The 27739-nt window shown below is 34.1% G+C and overlaps 3 protein-coding genes across 3 annotated transcripts; 2 read left to right on the forward strand and 1 right to left on the reverse strand.

Annotated features, from left to right (window-relative positions):
* Positions 1 to 8226: 8226 nt before the first annotated feature.
* Positions 8227 to 14076, forward strand: LOC111984871 (BRAP2 RING ZnF UBP domain-containing protein 1). The gene is made up of 11 exons (XM_024016493.2): positions 8227 to 8691; positions 8834 to 8942; positions 9035 to 9149; positions 9249 to 9346; positions 11222 to 11328; positions 11494 to 11743; positions 12124 to 12177; positions 12728 to 12871; positions 13039 to 13103; positions 13656 to 13710; positions 13802 to 14076. The coding sequence occupies exons 1-11, from the start codon at positions 8399 to 8401 to the stop codon at positions 13955 to 13957; spliced, it is 1446 nt and encodes a 481-aa protein (XP_023872261.1). The 5' UTR covers positions 8227 to 8398; the 3' UTR covers positions 13958 to 14076.
* Positions 14077 to 14712: 636 nt separating this feature from the next.
* LOC111984891 (topless-related protein 4) lies at positions 14713 to 27108 on the reverse strand. The gene is made up of 21 exons (XM_065770108.1): positions 26909 to 27108; positions 26576 to 26755; positions 26292 to 26471; positions 25887 to 26000; positions 25581 to 25739; positions 25288 to 25465; positions 25063 to 25186; positions 24588 to 24697; positions 23071 to 23239; positions 22853 to 22962; positions 22677 to 22746; positions 22453 to 22526; positions 21986 to 22081; positions 21788 to 21904; positions 17993 to 18112; positions 17724 to 17903; positions 17029 to 17157; positions 16550 to 16645; positions 15862 to 16050; positions 15465 to 15631; positions 14713 to 15380 (listed from the first exon to the last, which is right to left on the reverse strand). The coding sequence occupies exons 2-21, from the start codon at positions 26653 to 26655 to the stop codon at positions 15182 to 15184; spliced, it is 2661 nt and encodes an 886-aa protein (XP_065626180.1). The 5' UTR covers positions 26656 to 26755; positions 26909 to 27108; the 3' UTR covers positions 14713 to 15181.
* On the forward strand, positions 19930 to 21579 carry LOC136065804 (protein TPR3-like). Its single transcript, XM_065769477.1, has 5 exons — positions 19930 to 20083; positions 20183 to 20417; positions 20504 to 20665; positions 20777 to 20872; positions 21066 to 21579. Exons 1-5 carry the CDS (start codon positions 20010 to 20012, stop codon positions 21276 to 21278), a joined length of 780 nt encoding a protein of 259 aa, XP_065625549.1. The 5' UTR covers positions 19930 to 20009; the 3' UTR covers positions 21279 to 21579.
* Positions 27109 to 27739: the final 631 nt, after the last annotated feature.

The following is a 27739-nucleotide window of genomic DNA, read 5'->3' on the forward strand; positions in this document are numbered from 1 at the left end:
CACGTTATCTTTGGCACCTCAACTATTCAGCATCAACCAAAAGCAAGTAACCTGGGTAACCTTTGAGAATACATGGACAAGTAAGCCCAACTGTATATAGAGCCAAAACCTTGAAGCAGTGCCATATCGTATAAGGCATTAGATTGTAATGCTGGTCCTAACACATGAGATAGTACACTAACCCAAAAAAAAAAACATTAATCCATGAATAAAAACACTTCGATGTACTTCTTCACATCACAATGTTTAGGCAGTATGCGAGAAAAGCAGGGACGCGAATGGCCGTCGCCGGCGGCGACTAGGGCTTGGGCTGTTGCCAGCGGCGACTAAGGATTGGGTCTCCACCAGCAACAGGTCCGTGCTTGGATTTCTTTACTCTCTCCACTTCTCTCTCATGTGTGATTTATTTTATTTTTTTTGAAGTGGTTGGTTTGTGAATCAGTTGCAAATACTGGTTTTATTTGGTATTGGTTTGTGAATTTCTTACTTGTAAATTTATTTTGTAATTTTTAATAAAAAAAAGTTAAATTATTGTTCCGTTAGTCATGTAAGTAATACTACTAATGACAGTTATTAAAAATACTAATACAACTCAGTTTTAAAACTTGAAAGACTAATTGTACTCACTTGAAATTTGAGGAACCAATTGCATACACAAGGTAAACTTCAGGGACTAACATTGTAGTTTTGCCTTTTTTTTTTTTTTTTTTCTCTTTTTTTTCAATCAGATTGTGAAGGTTTTACTTTTTTTTTTTTGATAAGATATTGGTGGGTTACTTAGAAGACCAAAAAAAGCAATTTTACGATGGATTTAAATTAGATAAGATATGCGTAACAACTCAAATCAAATGTAGTAACGTCGTGCTTCTCGAAATAGTATTACTTTATCTTTATGAGACGACGTCGTGCGGGGATTTTCCTTTTTTGAATTGAAAGCGAGGCACGCACGCGTTACGTGTCATAATAAATTGTATCTCTTTCTTTTACGCTCTGGTTGGTTCTTAATTTCTTTTATAAATGCCACTAATCAAATGGGATCTGACTCACCTGAGTTGTTACTTACGACTGTTTTTTGTGTTTTCTTAAAAGGCGTTAAAAAATGTGGAGGAAGATTTTTTGTTTATTAACTCTTTTGAAACTTTTCTTTTTCATCTTTGTGTTGATCAGCAATTTGTCTTTTATGTTTTTCACTTTTTTTAAAGTGAAATTATATTATTAGTCCTTGAAGTTTATTATGTATATGTAATTGGTCCCTTAAGTTTAAAATGAGCATAGTAAATTTCTCAAATTTTAAAACTAAGTTTATTACTCTTTTTAGTAACTACCGTTAATAGTATTACTTATATAGCTAACGAAATAATAATTTTATATTTTTTTAATGATGTGACATATTTTAATTAAAAAGAACAAAAATTTAGTGTCCAAGTTAGAAACAATATTCACAGCTCGCTACCAACCAAATAAAAAAAAATAAAAAATAAAAAAGTAATTTTTACCCTACTCACCGCCCCTTGCTCATGGTTGGACTATTTTGTTTGAGCTAGACAGTAGTAGTCATTTCTGAATAGCTGAATTAAGATGACAGCATCTCACATCAACAAAAATGTCAGACAAATGTTGTTGTGAACGTGTTATTGCATGAGCTTCCTGTGGCATCACGTTATCTTTGGCACCTCAACTATTCAGCATCAACCAAAAGCAAGTAACCTGGGTAACCTTTGAGAATACATGGACAAGTAAGCCCAACTGTATATAGAGCCAAAACCTTGAAGCAGTGCCATATCATATAAGGCATTAGATTGTAATGCTGGTCGTAACACATGAGATAGTACACTAACCCAAAAAAAAAAAAAACATTAATCCATGAATAAAAACACTTCGATGTACTTCTTCACATCACAATGTTTAGGCAGTATGCGAGAAAAGCAGGGACGCGAATGGCCGTCGCCGGCGGTGACTAGGGCTTGGGCTGTTGCTGGTGGAGACCCAGCGGCGACTAAGGATTGGGTCTCCACCAGCAACAGGTCCGTGCTTGGATTTCTTTACTCTCTCCACTTCTCTCTCATGTGTGATTTATTTTATTTTTTTTTGAAGTGGTCGGTTTGTGAATCAGTTGCAAATAATGGTTTTATTTGGTATTGGTTTGTGAATTTCTTACTTGTAAATTTATTTTGTAATTTTTAATAAAAAAATTAAATTATTGTTCCGTTAGCCATATAAGTAATACTACTAATGACAGTTATTAAAAAGACTAATACAATTCAGTTTTAAAACTTAAAAGACTAATTGTACTCACTTGAAATTTGAGGGACCAATTGCATACACAAGATAAACTTCAAGAACTAACATTGTAGTTTTGCCTTTCTTTTCTTTTTTTCTTTTTTTTCAATCAGATTGTGAAGGTTTGGCCAGACATAAAAGCTAAATCTTTCCTTCATGTTTAAGTTATTTTAGTGGGATTCTAGCGTCTTCATCAAATGATTTTAACTAATAATTTCAATTTTTTTTTTTCAAAAAAGATTTTCAACTTTTTTAATAGAAAATTCAGCCACCATATAGTTCATAACTACAGTTTTATCTTCCAAATTATGATAATTTTTTTTTCAAAAAGCTAACATTTATAACCAAAGGCATTCTATTTTGTAAAATAATAAAATCAAAATTTGAGAGTTGAAAGTATGAACCCAAGAAAAAAAAAATCGCAAAAAAAAAAAATACAACAGTAAAATTTATAACTGTATATAAAACATAAAATCAGTATCTATCAATACTTAATCAAATAAACTTTGCTTCATGCTTAAGTTATAGTAGAAATCTATCGTCTTCATCAAATAATTTCAACTTCTTAAACAGAAAATTCAGCCACCGTATAGTTCACAACGATAGTTTTATCTTCTAAATTATGATATTATGAAGAAAAAAAAAAAGTTGGTTTCAAAATGTTAATTATAGCATATATCTATACTACTAATAACAAGATTTCCAGTTTAAGTTTCATCATTTTACATACTAAAATATTCTCCCACAATTTTTTTTTAATACAATATAGAAATTATACTCTAACATAATTTAAGTATATATGTATATAAAGCTCCCTTATAGAGATTTGAATCCCGACCATTGCCCCTCACAACCCACAAGCACTTATACTTGTAAAATGACCACCACGACCACCGCACCAAGGGTGCAAGGTTTCTCACACAAATTCTTAAATTCTCTAAATACTCCTATTTTTTAGTTAAATAATTATAAATTAAAAAAAAATGGTTAAAAGAGTAATATTTTTCGTTTTAAAGTTCCTAAGTTTTAAGCTTTTTCTTCTCTTTCCAGTTTCCAACCTAAATTACCCCTTTTTATTTGAAATTCAAAATTTCAAACTTTTATTAGCCCTCACGTGGAGAACGATCTTAAAAATTATGACACTGCCTTTATCTCACTTTTAAACATTATGATACTAAACTTAAAATTAAAAATTAAAAATAACCTCATTACATGTGCAAAGCGCATGTGATAAAACTAATAAGACTATAAGAGCATTCTTATCTGCTTGTGCAAAAAAGAAAATTTAAATGCATTTTGTCTCACCTAAAGCCACTTTATTATTCTATTCTACATAATCTCTAGTCTCTATATCTCATTTTTTATTTTCTAATACTCCATTTAAAATAATATATATTTTAACACTTAACAAAGGTTGTGTGTGTTTAATGTTGGGAATAATACACAAAGTAATAAGGGAAGAACAAAGATAACACAAAAGTCAAACAGAAAAAGATAACTTGGAGGTACAAAATTGTTATCCTTAGACAATATTTGCCCCCACACTCTTATTGCTAAAGGGGTCCCCAGGATACAACCAAGTTGTTGGGTTTTATAGATAGCAATTCTAGAGAATAATCACACGATTTATTGTATTTCTCTCTAGCTTACTATTTTTCAAGTAAACATAAGCCGCTGTTTATACCCATCGGGTTATATTTTATTAAAAGACACATATGAATAGTTAAAATGTTTCATAAAGCGGTTCACAAAACTTGAAACATCTTCAAACTTTTTGAGCTGTCACTAGAAAATTTTGCAAAAAATTCAATTTTTCAAGTTTTGATCAGTCAAGAGTTTCTTTCGATAGAACAAGAATCGAATAGCGATCGAATCATCTAGAGACTTTAGGATTATTTTCTCCATCATTTTGATTGATTCAGAAAAAGCTTCGACCAATCGAAAATACTAAATTTCAAATTTCACTTAGAAAATTTCAGAACTTGAATTTTCACTCTATAAAACAATATTCTCTAAACTCAAACATCATTAATACAACCTATCCATGTATATGCTTATATATACAACATTTAAGAGTGACATAGAAAGAATCAAAGAAAAAGAAAAATAAAGAATTTTAAAAAAAAAATGCTACAAAAAGGTATTATCTAAAAATAGATAATACTATGCATAAATTTTGCTACAAAAATGCGGGGCCAGAATTAAGGCTCATTTTATTGTTTTTTAATGAAAATTCTTATGTATTTTTCATTTCATCTGGTTTTAAAGTATTAGATGAGAATGCTCTAACCAATAGGTTTCTATTTTGTCAAGAAAATTTGTTTTGAGAGCTAAAAGTATGAAAAAAAAAATACCAATAAAAAAATACTCAATTTTAAATATATACATAAAAAATGTAATTGGAATCTATTCAATATTAATAAAATGTAAATTAAAATAAAGATATAAAATATTTTTAAATACATCCTAACTTTTTTTTTTTGGGCAAAAATCAATAGTAGATTTTATTGTTCATAATCATGTTGTACAATTGGAAAGAGGAGAGAGTGACATTTTTTAGACCATACGGTATCTATTTTTTACCTTATGCAGCACTAGCAAGCACTAAAGTAACTCTAATACATTACAAAGACACGCTAACAAAAAAAATGAAAGAAAACTTTCTCAAATTAGAATAATATCTTCAAGTATCCTTCCAAATGATACAAATGCTTCCCTCCTTGGGATTGCAAAGCACAAAAAAATACATGTTTTCATTGTGATTGATGAGCCTAGATCGAAGCCCCTACCAATAGTAAAGCACTAGTGGTAAAAAGTTGTAGTCCTATAGCTAAGCATTAATTTTCCAAGAAAATATCTTCAACATTAATATGAGATGTCACCTTACGTTTAAAAATAGATAGAGTCATGGCAAAACGGGTCAGAATTTTTTGACCCGACTTGACCCGAAAAATACCTGACCCAAACCTAATTTTTTGACCCGAAACAAAAAAGAATTGACCCATGACCCAACTCGTGTTTTTTGCGGGTCAACTCAACCCGAACCATTTTTTTAAAACTTTTTTTTGGTAAAAAAAAATAGTAAAATTAAGACAATATTGGTTTAATTGTTTGTTGTGAGTTTTAAAGAAACAATTGATACATTTACATAACTGCATGCAAATTAATTGAAAAATAAATGGTTAAGCATTCTATAATGAGTAAAGATTTTTAAATATTAAATAGTAAAGTACATGCCAAGATAATCTAATTACAGTAGAGTTAAAAACTTAGATTTAAAATTGTAGACATGTGTGAGAAACATTCATATGTGTGAAAATAATGAATCCAAAGTATCAAATTAGCATAAATTATGAATGCTTAAACCTATTTTTTTAACAATTTATGTCCAAAATAAACGACTTTTCAAAATAAATTATGATATTTCTTAAAGTGTGTGTTGCTTAACAATGATATGATATTTATAAAAGAGACCATGTATAAATAAGCAAGCAATCAAACTTTAATGTATATCTCAATTGAAATAGAGTACGAATCACAATTGATAATAGATTATAAAATTAATTTTCAAGATTGTAAATTTCTTATATGTTTTTATTCTTTATCAAATGAGTTATCCAATAAGTTATTTGTAATTTTGTTTTATATTTTGAAATGTTGATATTGTGTAGAAATAAAACTTGTGTATTTGTTTTACTTATCTTTGTATTATTTTGTTTTACTTATCTTTGTATTATTTTGTTTTAGATAACAATGTTAGAATTTGTATAATTTTAAAATTATTGAATAAGTATTAACAAGTTTTACTGAGTTTATTCTTAATATAAGTGGTGAATTTAAAATAATACATTTTACATCAAGTAATTTGTTACATAACTTTTTTTTTCAAATGGCAAATACATATTGTTTTCTTTATAAAAAAAAATAATAAAAAATTTATGTAAAAAATACGGGTCAACCCGACCCAACCCACAACCCGATTGACTCGAACCTGTTTTTGACCAGCTTAAATTGACCCGTTTTTGACCCGTGACCCATTTGACCCGCAACCCAAGAGACTCGACCCGAATCCGACCCGACCCGCCTGTTTTGCCATACTCAACTTAATTATTTATCTTAATGAAATTTGACTTTTTCTTTTTTAGATCTAAAATGTAATCTACGATTAAATTTTCTAACAATATACAGAAACCCCTGCACAAAATCATCTTCCATTATTTTTGCTAGACAGGTTTGTATTTTGGTTTTTTATTTTTTATTTTTTGCTATAAAAAGCTTACAAATTAATGTAAAAATCCATATTACAGGTCATCTCTAGCACCATGCATCAATCGGAAAAGTTTTCAATCTCCAGTTTAATAGCACATCAAAAGGCAAAGTAATAGACTTGCCCATTTATTGGCTCATCATGTGAAGGGCATTGAGGATTATGTAATATGGTTGAACGAAACTCCTAGGTTTATTTAGCTTGTTTTAGCTCAAGATATAATTCGTTTTCGTAAAGATAATAGTCTTCCTAAAAACATTGGTTTTTTTTTTTTTTTTTAATTTATTTATATATATATATATAACTGGTGACACATGAGTTTGTAGGGCGATACCCTAACATCATTTTTTATTTTTTATTTTATAAATCAAATAAAAATTAATTTATTATCTCATTTATTTAAAATATTCTTTTAACTAAAACAAAGAAGGCTTAGGTACAATTTTTGGGACCAAAACTTTTGAAATCTTAAATATTCAACAAAGTTCTCCTTTCAAATAAATTAAGACAAATTTAAGGGCCAAAATGGCCGAGTGCCACTGTTTGGCAAACTATGTATGGATCTATAATTATTTGCAAAATAATTAGGGATCTACCACTTTTTTAAAACTCGAATTTGTGAAACTCGAGTTCCATAAAAAATAACACAGCAAATTTGATGGCCATCCTTTCAGAAAACTTGAGTTTGTGAAACTCAAGTTACACGGCAAACTCGAGTTTCACAAACTCAAATTTAAAAAATGCGGTAAATTGCTAAATATTTCACAAACAATAATAATTACTAAATATTTTGCAAATAGTGGTATATAACCATTTTGCCCAATTTTAAGTAACTATCAAACTAAGGATAAAAAGAAAAATGTAACAAATAGGGCTGTCCACAGGTCGGGTTTGTGCCCAACCCAGAACCAACCCGCCAGAATCGGGTGGAGAAAAAAGGAACCCGTCGCCGACCCGCCGGAGTAATCGGGTCGGGTGGTTCAGAACCTCAACGAATGGCAGACAGGTCGGTCGGATTTGGGACGACGAGAAAACTATGGAAAAAACACAAATCCGGCGAAAATCTCACCAGATTCAATGAGATTTCGCCAAATCTGGTGAAAATCTCACTGGATTCGCTGAGATTTCGCCAAATCCGGCTTAAAATCTCACCGGATTCGATGAGATCTCACGAGATCCAGTCAAAATCTCACCAGATCTAAGGAAAATAGTGCCGGAATCTAGAAAAAGATCACCGGAATCTGGGTTTTTCGCCGGATTCTGGAAATTTTGGCTGGAATCTGGGTTTTTTCGCCGGATTCTGGAAATTTTGGCCGAAATCTGGAAATCTTTCGGTCGGTTCGAGTTTTTTGAGTTTTAAGGGAGGAAAACCGAAATCCGACTCACCGGAATCGGTTTCCGGTGATGAAGACCCGCCGCTGACCCGCTGGAGTAGTCGAGTCGGCCAGTTTCGGGTCGGTTCCAGTCAGTTCTTCAGGTGGGTTGGGTATTCGATTGAATCTGGACAGCCCTGTAACAAACGAAATACATTTCATAAATAAATAAAAAAATAGTTTAAAAAAAAAAAAGGAACGTTCCTTTTAAATTATGAAAAAAAAAAAATAAAATCCCCATTTTGTGTACTTGGGAGAAAATGTATGTACGTGTAACGTAAAGAAAAATTTGAAGCTCTCTCTCTCTCTCTCTCTCAAAAAAAAAAAAAAAGTTTTTAAGTTCATTTCATCAGGATAGTCAAACTTTACTTAACCATCCCAACCGCCGATTTCCCGCGAAAATTTTATCATTTCACTGTCAAAAACTGAGTCAGCTAAGCTCGCCGATTCGACACAGTAGCGATCCCAAGTATCTATCATGTTCTTCCTCCGAGTTCACTCACTGGACACCGATCACACTCTAAAATTGGAAGCCACCGAGTTCACCACCGCCACCACCACTCCATCAAATCCTAACCCTAACCCTAAATTCCGCGAACGCAGAGGTGAGGCTCACCTCTTCCGAAGCACATCGCACTCCTCGCTCCCAAACCCTAGCTCCCGATCCACTTTCCTCTTCATCGTCGCCGTCCCTAACTACCTCTCCTTCGACGACTTCATCCGCTTCTGCGAGTCCCGCATCGATCAAGTCTCCGAACTTCTCTTCATCAGGTATTACTACTACTTCGAACCTGAATTGAATTTGTTACACTTTGTTTGGTTGCCGAGAAAGTTGAGAGAGAGAGAAGAAAAAAAAAAGAAAGGAAATTTGAATTTTTTTCTTTTTTGGTTTGAATTTCTATGTTTTTGTTAGGAACGATGGGATGGAGGATCGGTACAGTGTTGTGATTAGGCTGGAGAATCAGTCAATGGCTAATGGATTTTATTGCAATTTTAATGGGAAGAAGTTCTCACCGGGCGAGGTAGATGATATTTTCGTGTAGGTTTTGATTGCAAGACGATAAATTTGTAGTCATTGAATTTGTGTGTGTTTGCTTAATGGTTGAATGTATAGGCTGAGGTATGTCATATTCTATTCGTGATGTCTGTTGAGTACACGGAATCAGAAGAGATAGCCAGAACACCTCCTGCCGGGTTTACCAAGTTACCTACTTGCCCTGTTTGTCTTGGTGAGTTAGAACTTTTTTTTTCGTTTATGTTTTGGTATGGATTAAAGTTGAGAATTAATGCTTGTATGGTTTTCTTTTGATTTGGTGTGTGAATGTTAGAGAGATTGGACGCGGACACTAGTGGAATACTGAGTACAATTTGTGATCATTCGTTTCAGTGTCCCTGTATTTCTAAATGGACTTACTTATCTTGCCAGGTGAGCTAATTCTTGATTCCACAAACATTTCCTGTTTTGTGTTTTAAGTTCTTTATTGGAGAACTTGGTTGTTGAATATAAAGTTATCGTTAGTGTCAATGCACAAGAAAGTCCTTCATGGGCATGTCGTGCTTGAGACTTGTACAATCCAATTTCTTGAATTTGAGGGTTCTTAAATGGCACTATGCATACAATGAAGGTGATGTTGGTACAAAGCAGTGCCATCCTGTTATCATCCCACCTGGAGTACTGTTGGTGCTTTAACACCCTTTTTGTGTGGAATCTTATTTGCTTGGCCTTTTTGTTTTGATCTTGAAGCTCCAATTTCATTATAGTATTTTGTATATTGTGAAACCCACAATTTTTCATTGGTAATGTCACTAATGTTGTACCTTAGTTGGGGTTGACACCTGACCCAGGATAAGAGTAATGAAGTCAAATCTAATTTAAAAGTTTTGGACAACTTGTTATAGGATTTGTGGAAGAACTAGGGTTAGGATTTTGGGATGGAAAAGGTTGGAACATGTTATTATCCTAGTGTCTCACATGGATTAAGTGTAAGCTTAACCATGTGTTTATAAGCTCTTAGGCACCCTCCCCTTGCAAGCCGGTTTTAAAAGATGAGTTCTACCCATGGGTTCTTAACAGAACATATTAGGGAAATATGTGGATTTAATATTGTAAGGTTAAGATTAGAGAAGAAAACTAAAGGGAAAAACTTTAGGATTTGGGGGGTGTTCTTAGACTGTGAACAGTATCTGTAAACAATACCCTTAAGTAGTGTTTTAGTGTTTTGAGGGTTTTGGAAAGCTACTTGATGAATGGGTGGTTTGAGGTTTCAAACAATAGAATTTCATCTTGTCTGAATTTTGATGAGATCACTAGAAATGTCAATGGAAAGTAGAAAGATAAACATACGTAAGCATCACATCTGTTGTTCATTGGCATCACACCTTGGAAAGGGTTGCTTGCATCACACAATCCTCAAGAGCAATAGTTGCTGGATTATTCATAAACATATTATTATTATTCCTTTTTTCTTTTTGTTGGTGAGTTACATTATTATTCCAATAAAAATCCTTAGATCCGTATATAGGCAGGTGACACCTACACCTTAAGGACTTGGACTCCTTGAAACCCTAATACAACTTGGTCTTCTAGGACTTTTACTACTGGGCCCAAACTAAATAACTAAACTCACAAATAAGAACCCTATTACTTAATAGAACCCAAATTAAGACCCCATGGTCCATTAGTACAGCCCATGTCCAGACACCAGAAAATCACAGAATTGCCAGACATGAAAATGAATAAAACCAAAAGAAATCTGACCAGAACAACAAAACTCATAATCTACTAGCAAGCCTATTCAAGCTCCTAAGTAACCTTGGAACCTTGGCATCATCAGACATGTGCCAAACTAATGCGTAATTATTAGAAATAATTTTGGGATGCTTTTTATATATGTTCAATTGTTGTTGCCATCGTCCCCCACCAATATTCTGTATAGCTTACTTAATAAAACATTCCCAACTTTCTGTGTCATAGTGAAGGTAAGGTCAAAATATACTTATCAAAAAAAGAAGGTAAGCTCAAAATATTATGTTTAGTGTTGGTCATATTACTGGTTGGATTAGCTATGCAAGTTTGTAGCCATAACTTTGACTTGTTTAACTTGCATGATTCCATGGAAGTCTTAGTACAATACTGACATATTTGTTTCAGCTTGTATAATGCACACCATCTTGTGTTGACAGCCCTTGCATCTGTCTTATCTAGAGTTTGGCTTAAACTTTTTTACTGCAATAGAAGTTTCTGAATGTTGGGATAACAATATTGAAGAAGGTTTCTAATGTGCTTTCTGTATGTAATCAGGTCTGCCGATTCTGTATGCAGCAAGATGAGAAACCAGCTTGCTTTGTTTGTGAAACATTGGAGAATATTTGGGTTTGTATGATATGCGGTTTTGTAGGATGTGGAAGGTAATACATTTATTTTATTCTACATTTCTACTTCTTACTCTGCTCTTTTGTTTCTGAAGACTCTAGAGTAATAAAGCACTGATACCTTTTTTGTTTTATTTTTCTCTCCTAAACTTCTCTGGTAGTTTGGTACTCATAGTTTATGACTTTATTTTCATTTTTTAGATATAAAAAAGGCCATGCCATTGAGCACTACAAGGATACTCAGCATTGCTATTCACTTGATATGCAAACACAACAAATTTGGGATTATGTTGGTGACAATTATGTTCACCGACTGAATCAATCAAAAATTGATAGCAAGTTGGCGGGGATGAGCTCTCCTTGTATGTCATTGGAAGGAAGTTGTGGTACTTGTGGATGTAGTGAAGATTCTGGCATAAGTGGGGCCCTCTTTAGCAGCAAAGTTGAAGCAGTAAGATTCTCTTTTTATATTTTCTTTCTAAAATATTGAATATGCAAATCTTTCGTTATTAAGATTACTTTGAACTTACCACCCGTCCTTGTAGGCAGGATGGTACCCCCCCCACACAAAGTGCTTGGGGGTCCGAGCTGCAGGGTCAACAACATACTAATGTATATATTTCTAATCATCTAAAAAAAAAAATTTAATAATAATAATAATAATAAATAAAATAAAATAAAATAAAAAGAAAGAAAGAAAGAAGATTACTTTGAACTTTGATTCTACCTGATATGCATGCATGTCTACTACGACTTGGATGGCTATGAGTTGAACTTTTTAAAATATGAAGTAAACACAGACTAATCTTCAATTTATATGATTGACACCAGATTATGGATGAATACAACCATCTTCTTGCAACTCAGCTGGAGACCCAAAGACAAGTAAGTTAATTATAAATTGACCCCTACTCCTGGCACCCTCCTCCCCCTATCCCCTGCCCTTTCATTCTCCTATCCTGTATTCTCCCCACCCCTTGCTGGATGTTGATCTGGAGATATTCACTCATTAAGTTTTAGTAGAATCTGAAATATGTTCTACACTTTTTTCTATGTTTCTGTATGTATCTCTTTCTCTCAGTCATTTATAGCATCTACAAATGCAGTTTAATTGTCTGGTAGAATGCGGGGTTCCAAGTCCATCCTTTGATTTGTCAGTTTTATGTCTTTGCTAGGGATGGGGGTGGGGAATTTAATTGGTTGAGCTAGGGCTACTTAAAAATCTAAGTATCACTGTGTCATAAATCATTGAAAGCCAATGTATTTGCTTGAACCGGTAGGAGTTTTTAATTGGGTTTCTTTTTCTGAGATATTTCACATGGATAATTTTTCTCCACGTGTAGTTAAGTTATTTATGTACTACAAGTTTGGCACTCAGCATGTCCTCTTATAAATTTTCTAGAAGTTAATCTATATATACTTGTTTTTTTCCCAGTATTATGAATCTCAAATTGTAGAGGCCAAAAGTAAAGTGGAAAGTTCTATTTCAGAAGCAGTGGAGAACGCTGTGACTTCCAAGATGCAGGACATCCAAAATAAATTGGAAAAGTTTATTGAAGAAAAAAATGCTGTTGCAGATGTAAGTTGTTAATTGTATACTAATCAAGTTTGGATATTTTAAATTCGGTTTTATACTAGCAAGTTTAGTAGTTTCATATAGGTATTGACATAGCTAGGGTCATATTTAAATTTTTGACCTTGATCTTTAGCAATTTCTTTCATTAAAAGAGTCCTTTTTGTCCTTAGATCAATCGAGATCTCATCAAGAACCAAGAAATTTGGCGAAAGAAGGCCAAGGAAACTGAAGAGAGGTACGCAATCTTTATTCTTCCATTTGCTTATCTTAATAATGACAATGTTGGATTAGACAATGACCTCCGCAATGTTGCTATAGGGAGCCATATAATTGTGACAGAAACTCTTGTTGAGGTAGAGGAAGACCAAAAATAACATTAGTAGAAATAATAGAATATAGGAAAATAATACATGTGGCCAACACTAATCGAAAATTTGTTGAGGATCTATAGACAACTCCAAACAAATATGGGGACTAAAGCTTTTTTTTTTTTTGGAGGGTGACTAAAGCTTTGGTTTTGTTGTTGTTGTATCTGTCCTATTAAATTATTACCTTACCTTTTCAGATAAAAATTAGCACTCCACGTTCAATTTATTATTGCATCCCCACCCCCCAAAAAAAAGGTTATAAAGCGATCAGGAATTAAGTTACCTGCATTAGTCCTCAGTAATTTTACGTCAGTAAGATAAGTAGTGACTGCAAAGATCTTTTTCTTGATTGTGGCAACTAATTCTTGCCTTACATTTTATCCTGGGTAAACCAAGTATTAAACTCCTTGTTCATATAGGGAAGCTGCTTTACTGAAGTCGAGGGATGAGAAGATTCTTGATCTGGAAGAACAGGTGCTACAATTACTTTTAAATTCTTATTCTTGTAAGCCACAGCTTGAAATTTTCAGTTTTGTTAACGTTTGAATGACAATGATGATCACAGATCAGAGATCTAACTATCTACATGGAAGCCCAGAAAACACTTGGTAATATGACTGATACAGATGGCATCAGAGACGGCACACTCTTACCATTATCTTATAAGCAGTCTTCCCCGGCAAACAGTAGAAGGCACACAAAGGCAGGTCGTAGGCGGTAGATGGTTATCATCTCACTGCATGTAATGTATATTGATAGCATAGCCAAATAACCATATTGTCTTGAGTGATGTTGTATAAAGATATTATTTGGAATATGAAGCCATTTATTAGTCATTAATGACGATAGCAAAAGTGATTTGTTATTCTCTTAAAGGCAAAAATCTGGGATTTTGAGTTGTAGTTATATGGGTATGTGCTCACTGTGAAAAGGCTTACCAGTCTTGGCGGCATTCAATCATGATGGAACCAAAAATCTAGGATTTTTTTTCCAATAGATAAATATATTTACCGAGAAAAACCTACTAGTTTTAGGTGTATTCAACTCATCGTGCAAGTAATCCGAATATATATACACGCGCGCAAAAGAAATTGTGAACCGCTCCAAGAATAATTCACACTGCTCCTTTCCCACACCTGTTCGGCTGTTCTGAACTTTCTTGTGGTGTGTCAACCTTAAGCCTACCAAGTGGGTTATAGGCAGGTCTTTTGAGTCAATAGTCAAATGAGGACAGTCAAAATGCTCAAAGCTGCAACGTGGTTCGTGGTTTGTGGTTTGTTATGATTCGCTACTCTGGTGATGTCTCCGCATACATTTCAAGACTACAAATAAGGCAGCCTTCCGAGCATATTTCGTATGTCACTGAATGCGATGTCTAATACATCAGACACAGTCTCAACACATTAATATGCAACGAGCCAATTCTTATCAACTGCAGTAGGTATTTTTCAGAGAAAATTAAATTAATGGACAGAGTAACCAAAATTATATTTCATAAATAAGACCTAGTAGTATCTGTGTTCACAACTCACCGGGTAAAAAAATAAAAAATAAAAAGGGGCAAAAAATGCTGATTAACTTAGTGAAGGAAAATGATAAAATAGCCAGGGCCCAAGACCAAAGCAACTCAAGACCCGGAGTTCCTCCATAGTCAGACCTTAATCTTCCATTCAATCATCAATGGTACGCCATCCTCCAAATTTACACCATAATCTCGTCTTCTTCAATTATGCTAAATGAAGGGAATACGTTGCCACCATGCCTCAACTGCAAATTTGTGTAAGATGCCACTAACAAACTTTACCAGGTTGAGTTGAAGTATCCTAAACTACACTTACCTGAATTTAGCAGCTTCCCTAGAAAATCTAATATGCTGGGACCAGGTAAGGAGTCGCATTAATACATACAGTAAATTTCCTTGGTGAAATGAACACACATGGAACTGTCACCTTTGGGGTTGATCCGAACCAGCTGCACCAGATGCGGAACTAGGTCCTGTGCCATTTTCAGTTGGCGGAGAGGTGCCCCATTTTCCTTCTGACTCCAATGGCTCAAGTATATGCACTCCACCATCTGTAAGACCTAATGCAAACTGATTGGGTTCGGATGGATGCGCCGCAATGACAAGAGGGTGCACTCTTAAGCTGTAAAAATTATACGTTGTTGGATAAGTTGAAGCGTGTAAATACAACTCAATTGGCTAATATATAAGTGATAAGAGTATCCACCTTGGGTTGGGAGGTAGATAAGCATTCTGATTTATTCGACATCTCAGTCTTAGTGTTGCAGCAGTAAGAACACCCACACTTCCATCTTCAAAGCTCACATATATTGACTGGCCATCACAGGAATATGTGGCATGTGTTATGGGCCCACTAATTTCCCGAGGGGCCCACTATTTGAGAAAACACAAGTTAATAATAAAAGTGTCAGTAGCCTTGAACTAGGTAAAACTAAATCCACAACTGCATTGATAACAAAGCTTAAATACCCAATGTACTCAAAAATGTGAATCAATTAAACAAATGCAATTACAATTCGAAAATACAACGCATGTTCAATTAGTTATGCAAGCATATGTCATGCAGTTATGTATCAATGCATGTATTTATAAAACTGGCGCACCTGTTTAAGGCATTCTAATTTTGGTGCATCATATAATGCTATTTGCGTTTCATGAACAACCAGCAAATGCATCTGATCTAGATGAAATTGAACACGGGTATCCGCAAGGGGAGCTGCAGCTCGCCCACCTGGCATCTGTAAGGATTTACTAGCCTGTTTTTCCCATCCATCTGTGTTCCAAACACAGAGCTGTAAAGAAAAACAAAAAATTAAAGTTGGAAAGGATGTGGGTGACATTTTTGAGTTGATGCATCCAATATGCATAATTTGGTCAAATTATTCATATTTTCTCCTATGGTAAATGCAAAGAAAAACAAAAAGAAAAACTTGATGCAAAGAAGAACAAAAAGAAAAAGGTTAACAAGTTCTTCGTTTTTTTTTTTTTTCTTAAAAATTAAATTTACCTAGGAGGAAAACAAGAATGCAAGGCATTGGAAAAGAGAAATAAAAGCACTGGCAAAGGCCTGACATAAAGAAAGTAAATAGAAACGTTTCTAGTGACATCCATTTTAGAGAACATCTCCAGTCAAGGCCTGCCCCTGTGGCCATAACAAAATGATCTTGATGTGAATGGTGAATGACAAAAAAGACCTAAGTGTAAGCTAAACATGAAGGGGGTTGAGCCCTCAAAAGCATTTCAGCCGCTGGTTGGTTATGGTAACAGAAAACTCTTTTATGTTTTTTTTACCTGAGAGTCTGCTCCTGATGACACAAGCACATTTAAATTATGAGAGAAAGCAAGGCCTGTAATTCTTTTCTGATGACCTTTTAGCTTGGTCTTAACCTGTGAAAATGAAGCATGCAAGTTGTTAAAATTTCCAAAAGCCAGTTTAGTAATACTCCCCCTATCCCATAGTGTTGGTCCTTTACTTCATCTTGGGATATCACAAAATATTGTCCACTTTAAAAAGTCAATGGACACAATGTTAATAACTTTGCTAACTACCATTCAACTTTTTTGAAAAGTTGATATCCCCTTCTTATTTGCCATATTTGAGTTCAAAATAAAGGGGTAATTTTGAAAAGTTATGCTGTTTTATTTGAAAGCAATACATTAAATAATACCCCCTTAAAAAGTTAAAATTTCTGAACAGAACCAACAAAGTGGACAGAGGAAGTAACAAATTTAATTCCCACATTCAAGCTTCAGCTAGATAGAAGTAAGACCTCATCAACCCGAACATTATAAATTTGAATAGAAGAGTCCTCCATGCCTATGGCAATGATGTTATTGTCTTGAGGGTGAAATGCAAGAAATGTAGCAGCAGGAGGTGGGGGCATGAATGTTGTCATTGTCTGCAAGTGAAAAAGCCTCACAATAAATACAACCACAGATATAGAAGCAAATTTAATGAAGATGCAAAAGAAGGAAATGTGTAGAGAAATCCCCACTAAAACCCAGCCAATATAATATCTAGATCAGTAATTTGCCCTGGGTTTTTACTTCGTTTTTCCAACTTAATAATTACTTCTGAAATAAGTATCCCTATACTCAACCTGGAAACTGCATTAGAAACCATATAAACTTAATAGTTACAGTCTCCATTATTATGGATATATAAGGACTAAAAATATATATAACATTGCAAAAATCATGCCCCAAAACCGATATAAAATTCCTAGGTGTATTTTTTAGCAGGAAGAATACTTCTGCAGTGACTTGGTCATTATTTTTTTGATAAGTAAATAGTGGAAAATAAAAAGGTTGACTCGGTAAATAATCTCCAGTAACAGCTACATCAACACTGTTTGCGAGGTTTACTTATTAAAATAAACTACATGCCAGGTCTGAGTAAAGTAATCAAACAAGTATACAGAATATACCCAATGATAAACCTATGCAAAGAAGCGCAACTATCTACCTTGAATGTCATCATATTGAATAAGGAAATTTTCCCCCCTGAAGCTGACATGACATAAGAGTCATTCTTTGAAAGCGCAAAGCATGAAACAGCATCCTCAGGGTTTGTATCACTAACATCATTTGTCATTAATATTCCACTTGGAGGTTGCCATAATTGTGGTGATACACTAGCTGTGGCCTACAGGAAGAAAATTCTTTGTAAATAGTAAGCTTGTAGATATTAAAACAATTAAATAGAAATGCAACCTTCTGGAAAAACTTCTATACCTTCCCTGTTGAATTACGGTCATTTCTCTGCCATTTCCAAAGCTTATGTACAGCATTAGATGCCAATGCCAATATAGCTAGACCAGAGTTTGTATAAATTAATCTAGAGACCTGAAGTAGTTGTCAATGTGTTAGAACCATAAGTGAAAACCAATACTAACACCATTTTTTAACCTCAAATTCAAAGAGATCTATACAACTGGTGTTTTATCATCAAATGCAAGACATATTTAAAGAAATTAGAGTTGCAATATTCAATTGCTAAGGACATGAAAATTATTAGGTGCAGCACACACTATTACTCTATTTGTTTCAATGAAAAACATTGTATAAAGATAGTTTTTCGTGTTTTCCAATGTTTGGTAGTATCAGAAAAAATGAGTCCAAGGAAAATTATCTTTGGTTAACATAAAAAGTATGGTTTATTCTTAGATATTATTTTCCACTAAATTTTTTTGGAAAACAACTATATCTCACAGCAAGCTAAATAAGAGAAGTTAAGATTTTTTTTCCAACCCATTTAAAGTTGCTATCAAACATAGGAAATAGTTTTATAGAAAATACTTTTTGAAAAATGACTCATTTTCTTGAAAACATTATCGTTAAAAAAACAAAGCGTGACTATAAATCCTTTTTTTTTAAAGCCAAGTGGACTGTTAATCCCTGAGGATAGACCACAGCAGTACTCACGGGTGCCTGGTCTGGTCAGCATCATTGACCCCAATCCTCCACTAGACTACAATCCACTCATTCCATAGCTGATCAAATGCAAATTATCATAACTACTCAACTGAAACTAATTCATTTACATCCAATGTAGTTTATTTATAATAATAATAATAATAATAATCTCATTCCATAGCTGATCAAATGCAAATTATCATAACTACTCAACTGAAACTAATTCATTTACATCCAATGTAGTTTATTTATAATAATAATAATAATAATAATCTCATTCCATAGCTGATCAAATGCAAATTATCATAACTACTCAACTGAAACTAACAGCAAATCTGTATATAGGTTATTTGACTCCTCACCAACCCCCCCCCCCCCCCCCAAAAGAAAAAGAAAAATGAAAAATGAAAGAAATAGAATCTGTACTAGTTTTAACCTAACTACTAAGATTTTCATGTATTGTTTGCAATCAAAATGTGTTTTTTTCCATTGCCAATATTTGGCCTTGCTAAGCTACTTACAAGGTCCTGCCATTTTATGAGAAGCATGGATAATTAGAATCTCTAACAGATTTGTCAAAGTGTTTGCATGTCGGGCTTGCTTTGTGACTGGATGAAGAAGTAAAGAGCTACTTCCATAGTTATAGGAACAAATTATTGATGTAGGAAAAACTAAAACAATGCAACGCGGAAATTAAAGAGAATGTAAAATAATGATAGAGAACTTAGGAGTTAATACCTAGGCTTGCTTAAAGTTAGCAGCAAGCATGAATAAATCTCTAGGAGTTAGCACCTAGAGTTAACTAGATTCAGCACCAGACCATTAGGGCAAAATTAGAATTAGGGTTTAGTATATACAGTATTGTACTCCTATGCAGAGAGTATCATTTTAACGATGTAACAAGCCACCTCGATGAGCTGATGCTTTATGGCTAATTCTAAATGAATTGAGAAATCGAAATGATTGAATTATAAAAAAAAAAATAAAAAAAACCCTTGGCTTTAAATAAAATTACTAATAAACCTAATTAAATAGCAGGGCCTAAAATAAAATACAATTGACCAAGGGAAATACTATTGACTCCATAATCAAATAAGTCTAAATTAAAATAAATATTTGCTTGAGCTTCTCACGTCAATTTATTAAAGTAGAGAAACAAGCAACCAGGAAAATGGACAGGTTTGAGTTCATTTGAGTTATTTGCTTTTGTTTTTTACTTTAAAAAAAAAAAAATTATATAGCTGTTGGATTTTCTAAGCTTCCTAATTTTTTTTTTCACCAGTTTATCTTTTCAACTGCAACTGATGGAAAGATAAAGGCATGGTTGTATGATAACATGGGTTCAAGGGTTGACTATGATGCACCAGGCCATTCATCCACCACAATGGCATACAGTGCTGATGGAACAAGGTCCATATATGAAATTTATACTTTATCCAAAAAAAAAAATTTGCTATCATATGATGATGTTACTGAAATTGCTTTCCATTATCTATGGGCAACTCATAGGTTGTTCTCTTGTGGGTCAAATAAAGAAGGAGAATCATTCTTAGTGGAATGGAATGAAAGTGAAGGTGCTGTCAAGCGCTCATATCATGGTCTTGGGAAGCGAACTGTGGGGATTGTGCAATTTGATACAACTAGAAATCGGTTCTTAGCTGCTGGTGATGATTTCTTGGTCAAATTTTGGGACATGGACAATACTCAGTTATTGGCAACAACTGAAGCGGATGGTACTTTACCGGTAATTATGGTTATGCTTGGCTTAGTGTTGATTTATCTTTAGAAATCTTCTTGCCAACCAATTATCCTGGTCTTGAAAACCTGCAGGCTTCTCCTTGTATTAGATTTAACAAGGAAGGTATACTGTTAGCTGTCTCAACAAATGATAATGGTGTTAGAATCTTAGCAAATGCAGATGGAATTAGGCTTCTAAGAACTGTGGAGAATCGCACATTTGATGCTTCTAGAGTTGCTTCTGTGGCTGTTAAGGTAAACACCCCCAACACTCCTCCCCACCCCTGCGCATGCGCATGTGCGTGCGTGTGTAAGAAAAGCAAATCTGTTTCAATTATATTTTCTAATTGCATAATCTGTATATAGGCCCCCCCTTCTTTAGGCACTTTTGGATCTACAGATATAACTGTTGGAACAAGCATTGGAGATCGAGCTCCTCCTGTAGCAGCCATGGTTGGAATGGTGAGTGTTTAATTAGTGCCCTTCTGTGGGTGCTTAATGAGAGTTCATTAGAGGAACCAATCTGTTAATTTGACCTATGCATGCTATTACAAGGGAGCATGTGTGCTTGTTACCGTATATGTTTTGGATGTTCATTAAAGTTAATATTTATACATCAAGTGATTAATTTTTTTCCTTTTTTGAGTTTGTGTAGAACAATGATAGTCGAAGTTTGGATATAAAACCCAGAATTGCTGATGAGTCAGTTGATAAATCTAGGATCTGGAAACTGACAGAGATCAATGAACAATCACAATGCCGCTCCTTGAGGCTCCCTGATAATTTAACAGCAATGAGGGTATTTCCTCTCTCTCTAATCTTATTAGAAAGAAGATCATTTTTGTGCCACTTCACCAACTTTTGTTGACTTTCAAATGATAAATACTTTCTTCTTTTATTCTGTCTTGTGTACTTGTGCAAGTCTAGTTGACAATGCAGAGTTTTAATTTTGGCAAACACGTATGGGACTACTAAATCACAGCATTGGTCCAATTGTGTGCATGCGTTTGCACCACTAAAGGTCATCATGAATGCTTTACCTAGTAATCGGTTTGGGTGCATGCATTTTTTGTGTTTACATGCATGTGAGAGAGTATAGTATAATGTAAAAAAGTCTCATCTGTTTTCAGCTTTTGGTGTGATTCATGCCTGGCTACTAGCGCAATCCTATGGGNGGGGTGGGGGGGGGGGGGTGGGTGGAGGAGTCAAATAACCTATATACAGATTTGCTGTGTGATTTAAGTGAAACAAATATATATATATATATATATAAAACCTCCTCCTTTGTTTAAATTGGATCCTAATGCCTTTCATAATTAGAAGGAAAAAAACAAATTTACAGAACAAGAACATCTCATTTTCCTTGCTTTACAATCAATATAATCGAAAAAAAAATACCTGAATATTTTCCTTGTGATGTGGACATACGGAATATACAGGTGCTTCATGACCCTCAAAGGTATACTGCCTAGTCCCAGTGGCTACATCCCACACCTGCAAAACAATCCTTGAAACATTATATATAATTTTCCACCCACAAAATCACATCAGAAATGGTTATAGAACAAAACAAACCTTAATGACTCTGTCCTCGCCACAAGTGACAACACAGAGTTGTTTATTTGGATAAGAGAAAGCAAGATCATTTACACTGCCAGCATGAGCCTCAATCTGAGAAACCAAAAAAAATCCATCTGAAATTAGTTAGCCAAAGGGAACCATATGAAATTTTCATAAGAAAGAAACTAAAAAAACATGAAATTAAAAAATAATTAATAATTAATAATAGGATTTTGTTAACAGATGCCCTAAGGGAATTTGTTTATGAAATACTTTCAAAAACTTTTTATGGGAAAGGAAAAAAGCAAATTTTTTTGACAGTTTTTTATATTTTCCATAAAAGTGATTTTAAAAACTTTTCTAAAATGGCTCATTAACAAAATTCCCTAATAAGGGAACCTGCCTGGACCCTTAATAATAATAAGTTGAAGAAGGCTAGAAAAGGAAACTCAACATTAGAGGGATTAGTTGATGGCACAAACCTCTAGGTGGTTTCGTAGATCATCACCCCCATGATAAGAGTATATGTGCACAATGTGCTTAGAGTATGCAACACCTGAGTAGGGACAAGATGAATCATGACTCACAACAAGCTCAGTGTCATTCTTATAACATTCTTTTTTCTTAGACACCAGATTCTCAGGTTTCTAAATTAAAAAACAATAATTAAACAGTAAAATATATCAGCAAAAGCATTTGAACCCACCAAAAAGGTTTCCGTCAGGGCTCCACACAACGCGATTGACTGATGCTGTATAATCATTTGCCAGAGATGCCTATACGAGGACAAGAAAAAAGTGATTTTCACCAAAGAAGTGGTTTATTTACTAGACACCAAACATGACATGTGCAAAAAGAAAAAACCAGTATCAAAAGCCAAACCTGCAGAGCCACTGACCATGACGCAGTATCCCAGACTTTGAAATTTTTAGAAGCAATCCTTTCACGACTACCTAGTTCCCATACCATGACCTCACCCATGTTTGTTCCAACTGAAATTATTGAGGCACACATATTAAGGGGGGGAAAATGCTAACGATCCAGAATCCAAACCCAAATTTAAATAAAAACTCCATGCAAAAACAGAAACAGGTGCTCACCAAGAAGTAGAATTTGTTGCACTGGATGGAAATCCATACTCTTGACAGCTGATCCTTGATTAAGAGTCATAACAACAGTCTTGGGCAAGTCAGAAGAAGTGTAGGAACTTTGACCATGGCTCTGGCCAGTGTATTGAACAGGAAGAACATTTACTGGCAGATTGTTGACCTGTTGAAAAATCATGTATGTATCACCAATTATGTAAACTTAACCTTTGACATTGTTCTTTCAAGAAAAGGCAAAAGCCAAAAGTTAGGCTTGAAGACAAAGGACATCGACCTCAGTTTCACAAACTATAAGATTATTATCAAAATTTCATAAAATGACATGACAGTACAGCCAAAAGAATACCAATCATGTAATCACCATGAATACTGAGAACCCTACCCCTTCCCCGTGTACTAGGGACAGAAAAGGAAGCACAAACCAGAACCCAAACAACCGAATGAACATTTCTTCTAAATTTATGTACTCCTCCATTTGTTTCAAATAAATATGGCCTAAGAATCAAATTATCTGTATGAATTTTTTTTTTTTTTACAAGTTAAAATTAATCTGTATGATATTTTATAATCACTAAAGGATTTTCATATTATATAAAGGATAATTCAATTTAATAGGCATTCTAATATATATGCTAAAAAAGTGCTTTTGAATGGATAAGTCAATTAATCATTAGTTAATAAAAAAGTATGTAATATCTCATATGTAACCCCATCTTCACATTAAATCATTCTATTTTCTATGTCAATCTCCTTTCTCACTTCGATTGGTTGCTTGATGGCTTGATATTCAATCAGGAAAGTAAATCTCATTCCCTAAAGCCGAAATTGAGGCAAAGAGCTTTCCTCCTACATAGATTAAAACAGGACCACCCCATCAACCCACATCGTAAGGCAAGTAGCATAGATGCAGCATGAGTACCTAGTTTCTAATCACAATGTCCCATGGAAATGAATAAGAACTGCAACACAATAAAAAAAGCGATTGAGGGGGGGGGGGGTGGAATGGAATGGGGAAGAAAGAGGAGGGGATGCAACTCCCAATTGTGTAATAAGTGCACTGTGCACCTCACAATGTGCCAAGGGAAATTTAAAACACCACAACATGAGAAAAAAATGTGATTTTTCCCCATATGCACTCGTACCTACAAGCACCCTCTATGCCATTATTTTGGAATAAGGAAGCATCATTTGAGCTACAACATATTGGCAACACCAGAAAAACTAAGATTGAAAGAAAGAGAGAACGAAGAAAAGAGAGAAAAATAAATAAATACAACAATATTCAACCCCCAATTGTGTAATAAGAGAACCCTCACATCTCGCCGACTGCATAAATCAATTTCCTTGAGCCTCAAAGAGTTGGCACCACAAGACTCAAGCCATGTTAAGAGATTGCCCAAAATCAGATATGCGAAAACTTTAAATTTTAGTAACAGTACTAATTACTCAGATTTCTATGGAGTAAATCTAGTCATAAAGAGAAGAAATAGGATGAAAAAGATATGTGGTACCTCATCGGACATTCCAAAAGGTCTAGCTCTCTTCATGACATGTTCAGAATCAGCTGTTTGATAGTCCATAGCGGGGTTATTGGTAGGAGTTCTTGGGCGCTTCGACATTGCTGCCACCATGATAAAAACAGACACATAATGGGTAGAAATACATCAGTTAAAATGGACACATAGAAGATAACTAAAAAAGAAGGGTGCAACAGTGTTTTTATATTAAAATTTCATGCTTCTCTCAGGATTTTTTTCTCCTTTTTCGATAAGTATGCTTCTCATGATTTGTTAAATTCCGTGTTTCAATATCCTGATTATGATTTACCAATCGCATCATCTTGATCAAGTACGCTTTGCTTATAAGTTATAACCAACCATAATAAGTAGACATGCATTTATATCAGTCTACAGTGTGGAACATCTATCGTTAGCAAAACAGTTCCAAAAGCAGCTGGTGAAAAGGCTTTGTATATTATATAACTACCTGCATTGTTAGCTGCAGCCAAACCTATGGGTCCTGCAGAAGCTGAAGGGTGAGGCACAGAAGATGGATTGGCCATCCAGCCAGCAAGAGACGTTGGAAGAGCGGCCGGTGTGGGCTGAAATGGCTATAAACATATAGAACAGTGTCAAATATCCACCAATTCAAACTTCAAAACAGCTTAATTACCTAAAAGTCAGAACGGTTAATCATATAGTTCTCACTTACACCATGAGCGCTCAGTGGTGGGAAACCCCCCGCCTTAGGGACGGCACCCATTAAGGGATTCGTGACAGGGGACGGGGCTCGTGCACCATTTGGTGTTGCACAAGTGTGGTCTACAAATAGTGTCTTAATGTCAGGGTTAGGCCTTGGGTTCTTACAAAGTTGATGCTGCCAATTTAAACTGCAATCCAATGCAAAGAAATGTAAGAAGATAGTAAAAATATATGTATTACTTAAAGCAAGACCCTACCGATGAGTCTAAAATACAAAAGAAAAGGCAAGAATTTCTCAGGGACCTTTGATTAATTAGAGTTCGCAATCTTGAGTTCTTCAATGGAGGAAATTGAAGCTTATCACGAAACAGGGGGTTAGCTTCTATCAACTTTTTTAGCTCAGCAAGCATTATACCCCTAGCAGACTTAGTATCTCCATATTTAGATAGCTGTTCATTATCTCTGGAAATTAATTATTAAAAAAAAAAAAAAAGAGAAACCCATGAGAATTTTAGCTTACTTAAAAAAATATGGTCTGCAGTCATTATCATAACAAACGCAAGAACCTGAAATATACAAAAACAATTCTCGAAATCACATTTTTCATACCGAAAGTTTTCCAAAGTCAGAAGCTGCGTAATTTCCTTAAAAAGGTCTTCATTAAATGCAGCAAACACTTTCAAGTCCTTAACTAAAATCTCCACGGCTTTAGCACGATCCCGCCTACCAATTATCAATTTTTTTAATTCCATTTCTCAATATCTTTTTCAGACAAAAATTAACCAACAACAAGTAGCAAACAATCAAGATGAGCAAAGCTAACAAAGCCATAGTTCAACACAAAATCCAAAATTCAATACAAAGCATTAAAAAAAAAAAAAAAAAAAAACACATACTTATCTAAAGCTTCAAGGTACTTCTGCTTGCGTAGCAAAGCTAACAAAGCCATAGTTCAACACAAAATCCAAAATTCAATACAAAGCATTAAAAAAAAAAAAAAAAAAAAACACATACTTATCTAAAGCTTCAAGGTACTTCTGCTTGCGAATCTCAAAGAAGATCTTCATAGAGTACCTATTATCATCAACTTTTGTGAAACCAGAAAGGTACTTCTCCACCTCCTCCCACTCACCACTTGTCACCATATCCTCAAAATACCTCATGTTGAAGAAAAACCCTGACTCTTGCTCCAACCTTTCGCATCCACAATCACCATTATTAAACAAATATATTATACAAAAATAAAAAATATATAAAAAAAAAAAAATTTAAGCAAAATTAGGGAAGAATAAGCGTACTTGTGCACAGTTTCTTTGAATTTCTCTTCGTCGAGAAACTGAAGTATGAGAAATACGAGTTCTCTGCTAAGCGAAGACATGGCTTTGTCTCTAACAAAAAAATCAAAAAAAAAAAAATCGAACAAATCTACCAGAAAGATCTACACCTTCACAGATCGATAACACTTCAGCATCAAAACCCTAAATTATGCATCAAACACGTACCAAAAAAAAAACACAGATTTTCTCAGTACAAAATTTCAACCAGAAAAAAAAAAAATTAACAAAAATTTAAATTAAAAAAAAAAATACTGAGAGAAAATAGGAAAATGAGGAACAGAGAGAGAAAAATACCTTAGAGAGATTTTACTTTTCACAGATCGGAAGGTTTGAGAGAATTTCTGAGTGGTTTTTCTAAGCTTCTATAGCTTTGTGTTTTCTCTCTCTCTAGCTTTTGTTCGCTTTGAGAGAGCGAGCTATGCTTTGTCTGAGTATTTATACAGAGAAAAAGGATTAGGGATTTGGAAAAATGGAGAGAGAAAGAGAGGTCTGAAGCGAAGAAACAAAGGAATCGGACAGGTTTAAATACCGTGATGAGACACAAAAGAAACGAGATGAGATGGATTGGCTTGATAAGTGAATTTTATAAGAACGTTGACTTATTTATGAATGTGATAAGTAAGTGTGAGATGTAGAGTGATAAGTTATTGTGCTTATAAGGGTCCAAAATACGCCTGGATTTGGATTTATTTTCGGCTGGATTTGCGGGCTTTTCAAAGAGTTGTTACTGTTAAAATACTACATTTTCGACTTTTTTTTTTTTTTTTTAGTTTTCTTTTTTTTTAAGTGGCAAAGCTATTATGTGGTCGGCATTGTTTTCCAATCTCTGAACTCTGTTCCCTTTTCCGACGTGTGGGAGAAGGTAGCTCGTGGAACACTTCTATCATAGACTAATGAACACCTTCTTTTCTATTTTAATGTTTTTTTTTAGAATTTTATTTTAACTTAATTTAAGTGTATATGAGTAAAATTTCTTCTTAAAAATGTTTTTTCTAAATGCTATGTTCTATAATATTTTCATACTATTTTCACAATAATTTATAGATAATAAATTGTAATCAGTTTTAATTCGAACTTACACTTGAAATTACCTTTTTTTTATCCACTAGTAATAATTAGTAATAA

The sequence above is a fragment of the Quercus suber genome, unplaced genomic scaffold (genome assembly GCF_002906115.3).
Source record: "Quercus suber isolate HL8 unplaced genomic scaffold, Cork oak 2.0 scaffold_28, whole genome shotgun sequence".
NCBI classification, from domain to species: Eukaryota; Viridiplantae; Streptophyta; class Magnoliopsida; order Fagales; family Fagaceae; genus Quercus; species Quercus suber.

What these genes read in the sequence shown, in the direction of transcription:
- LOC136065804 (XM_065769477.1), top strand. Translation starts at nt 20,010, where the DNA reads ATGGGTTCAAGGGTTGACTATGATGCACCAGGCCATTCATCCACCACA. An exon ending in TACAGTGCTGATGGAACAAG is followed by an intron (nt 20,084 to 20,182) that starts GTCCATATATGA and finishes GGCAACTCATAG; the next exon opens with GTTGTTCTCTTGTGGGTCAA. An exon ending in TAGCAGCCATGGTTGGAATG is followed by an intron (nt 20,873 to 21,065) that starts GTGAGTGTTTAA and finishes GAGTTTGTGTAG; the next exon opens with AACAATGATAGTCGAAGTTT.
- LOC111984871 (XM_024016493.2), top strand. Translation starts at nt 8,399, where the DNA reads ATGTTCTTCCTCCGAGTTCACTCACTGGACACCGATCACACTCTAAAA. An exon ending in GGTTTTGTAGGATGTGGAAG is followed by an intron (nt 11,329 to 11,493) that starts GTAATACATTTA and finishes TTCATTTTTTAG; the next exon opens with ATATAAAAAAGGCCATGCCA. An exon ending in AAAAAAATGCTGTTGCAGAT is followed by an intron (nt 12,872 to 13,038) that starts GTAAGTTGTTAA and finishes TTTTGTCCTTAG; the next exon opens with ATCAATCGAGATCTCATCAA.
- LOC111984891 (XM_065770108.1), bottom strand. Translation starts at nt 26,655, where the DNA reads ATGTCTTCGCTTAGCAGAGAACTCGTATTTCTCATACTTCAGTTTCTC. An exon ending in CCCTGACGGAAACCTTTTTG is followed by an intron (nt 22,527 to 22,676) that starts GTGGGTTCAAAT and finishes GTCCCTACTCAG; the next exon opens with GTGTTGCATACTCTAAGCAC. An exon ending in TCAATATGATGACATTCAAG is followed by an intron (nt 17,158 to 17,723) that starts GTAGATAGTTGC and finishes TTTCACTTGCAG; the next exon opens with ACAATGACAACATTCATGCC.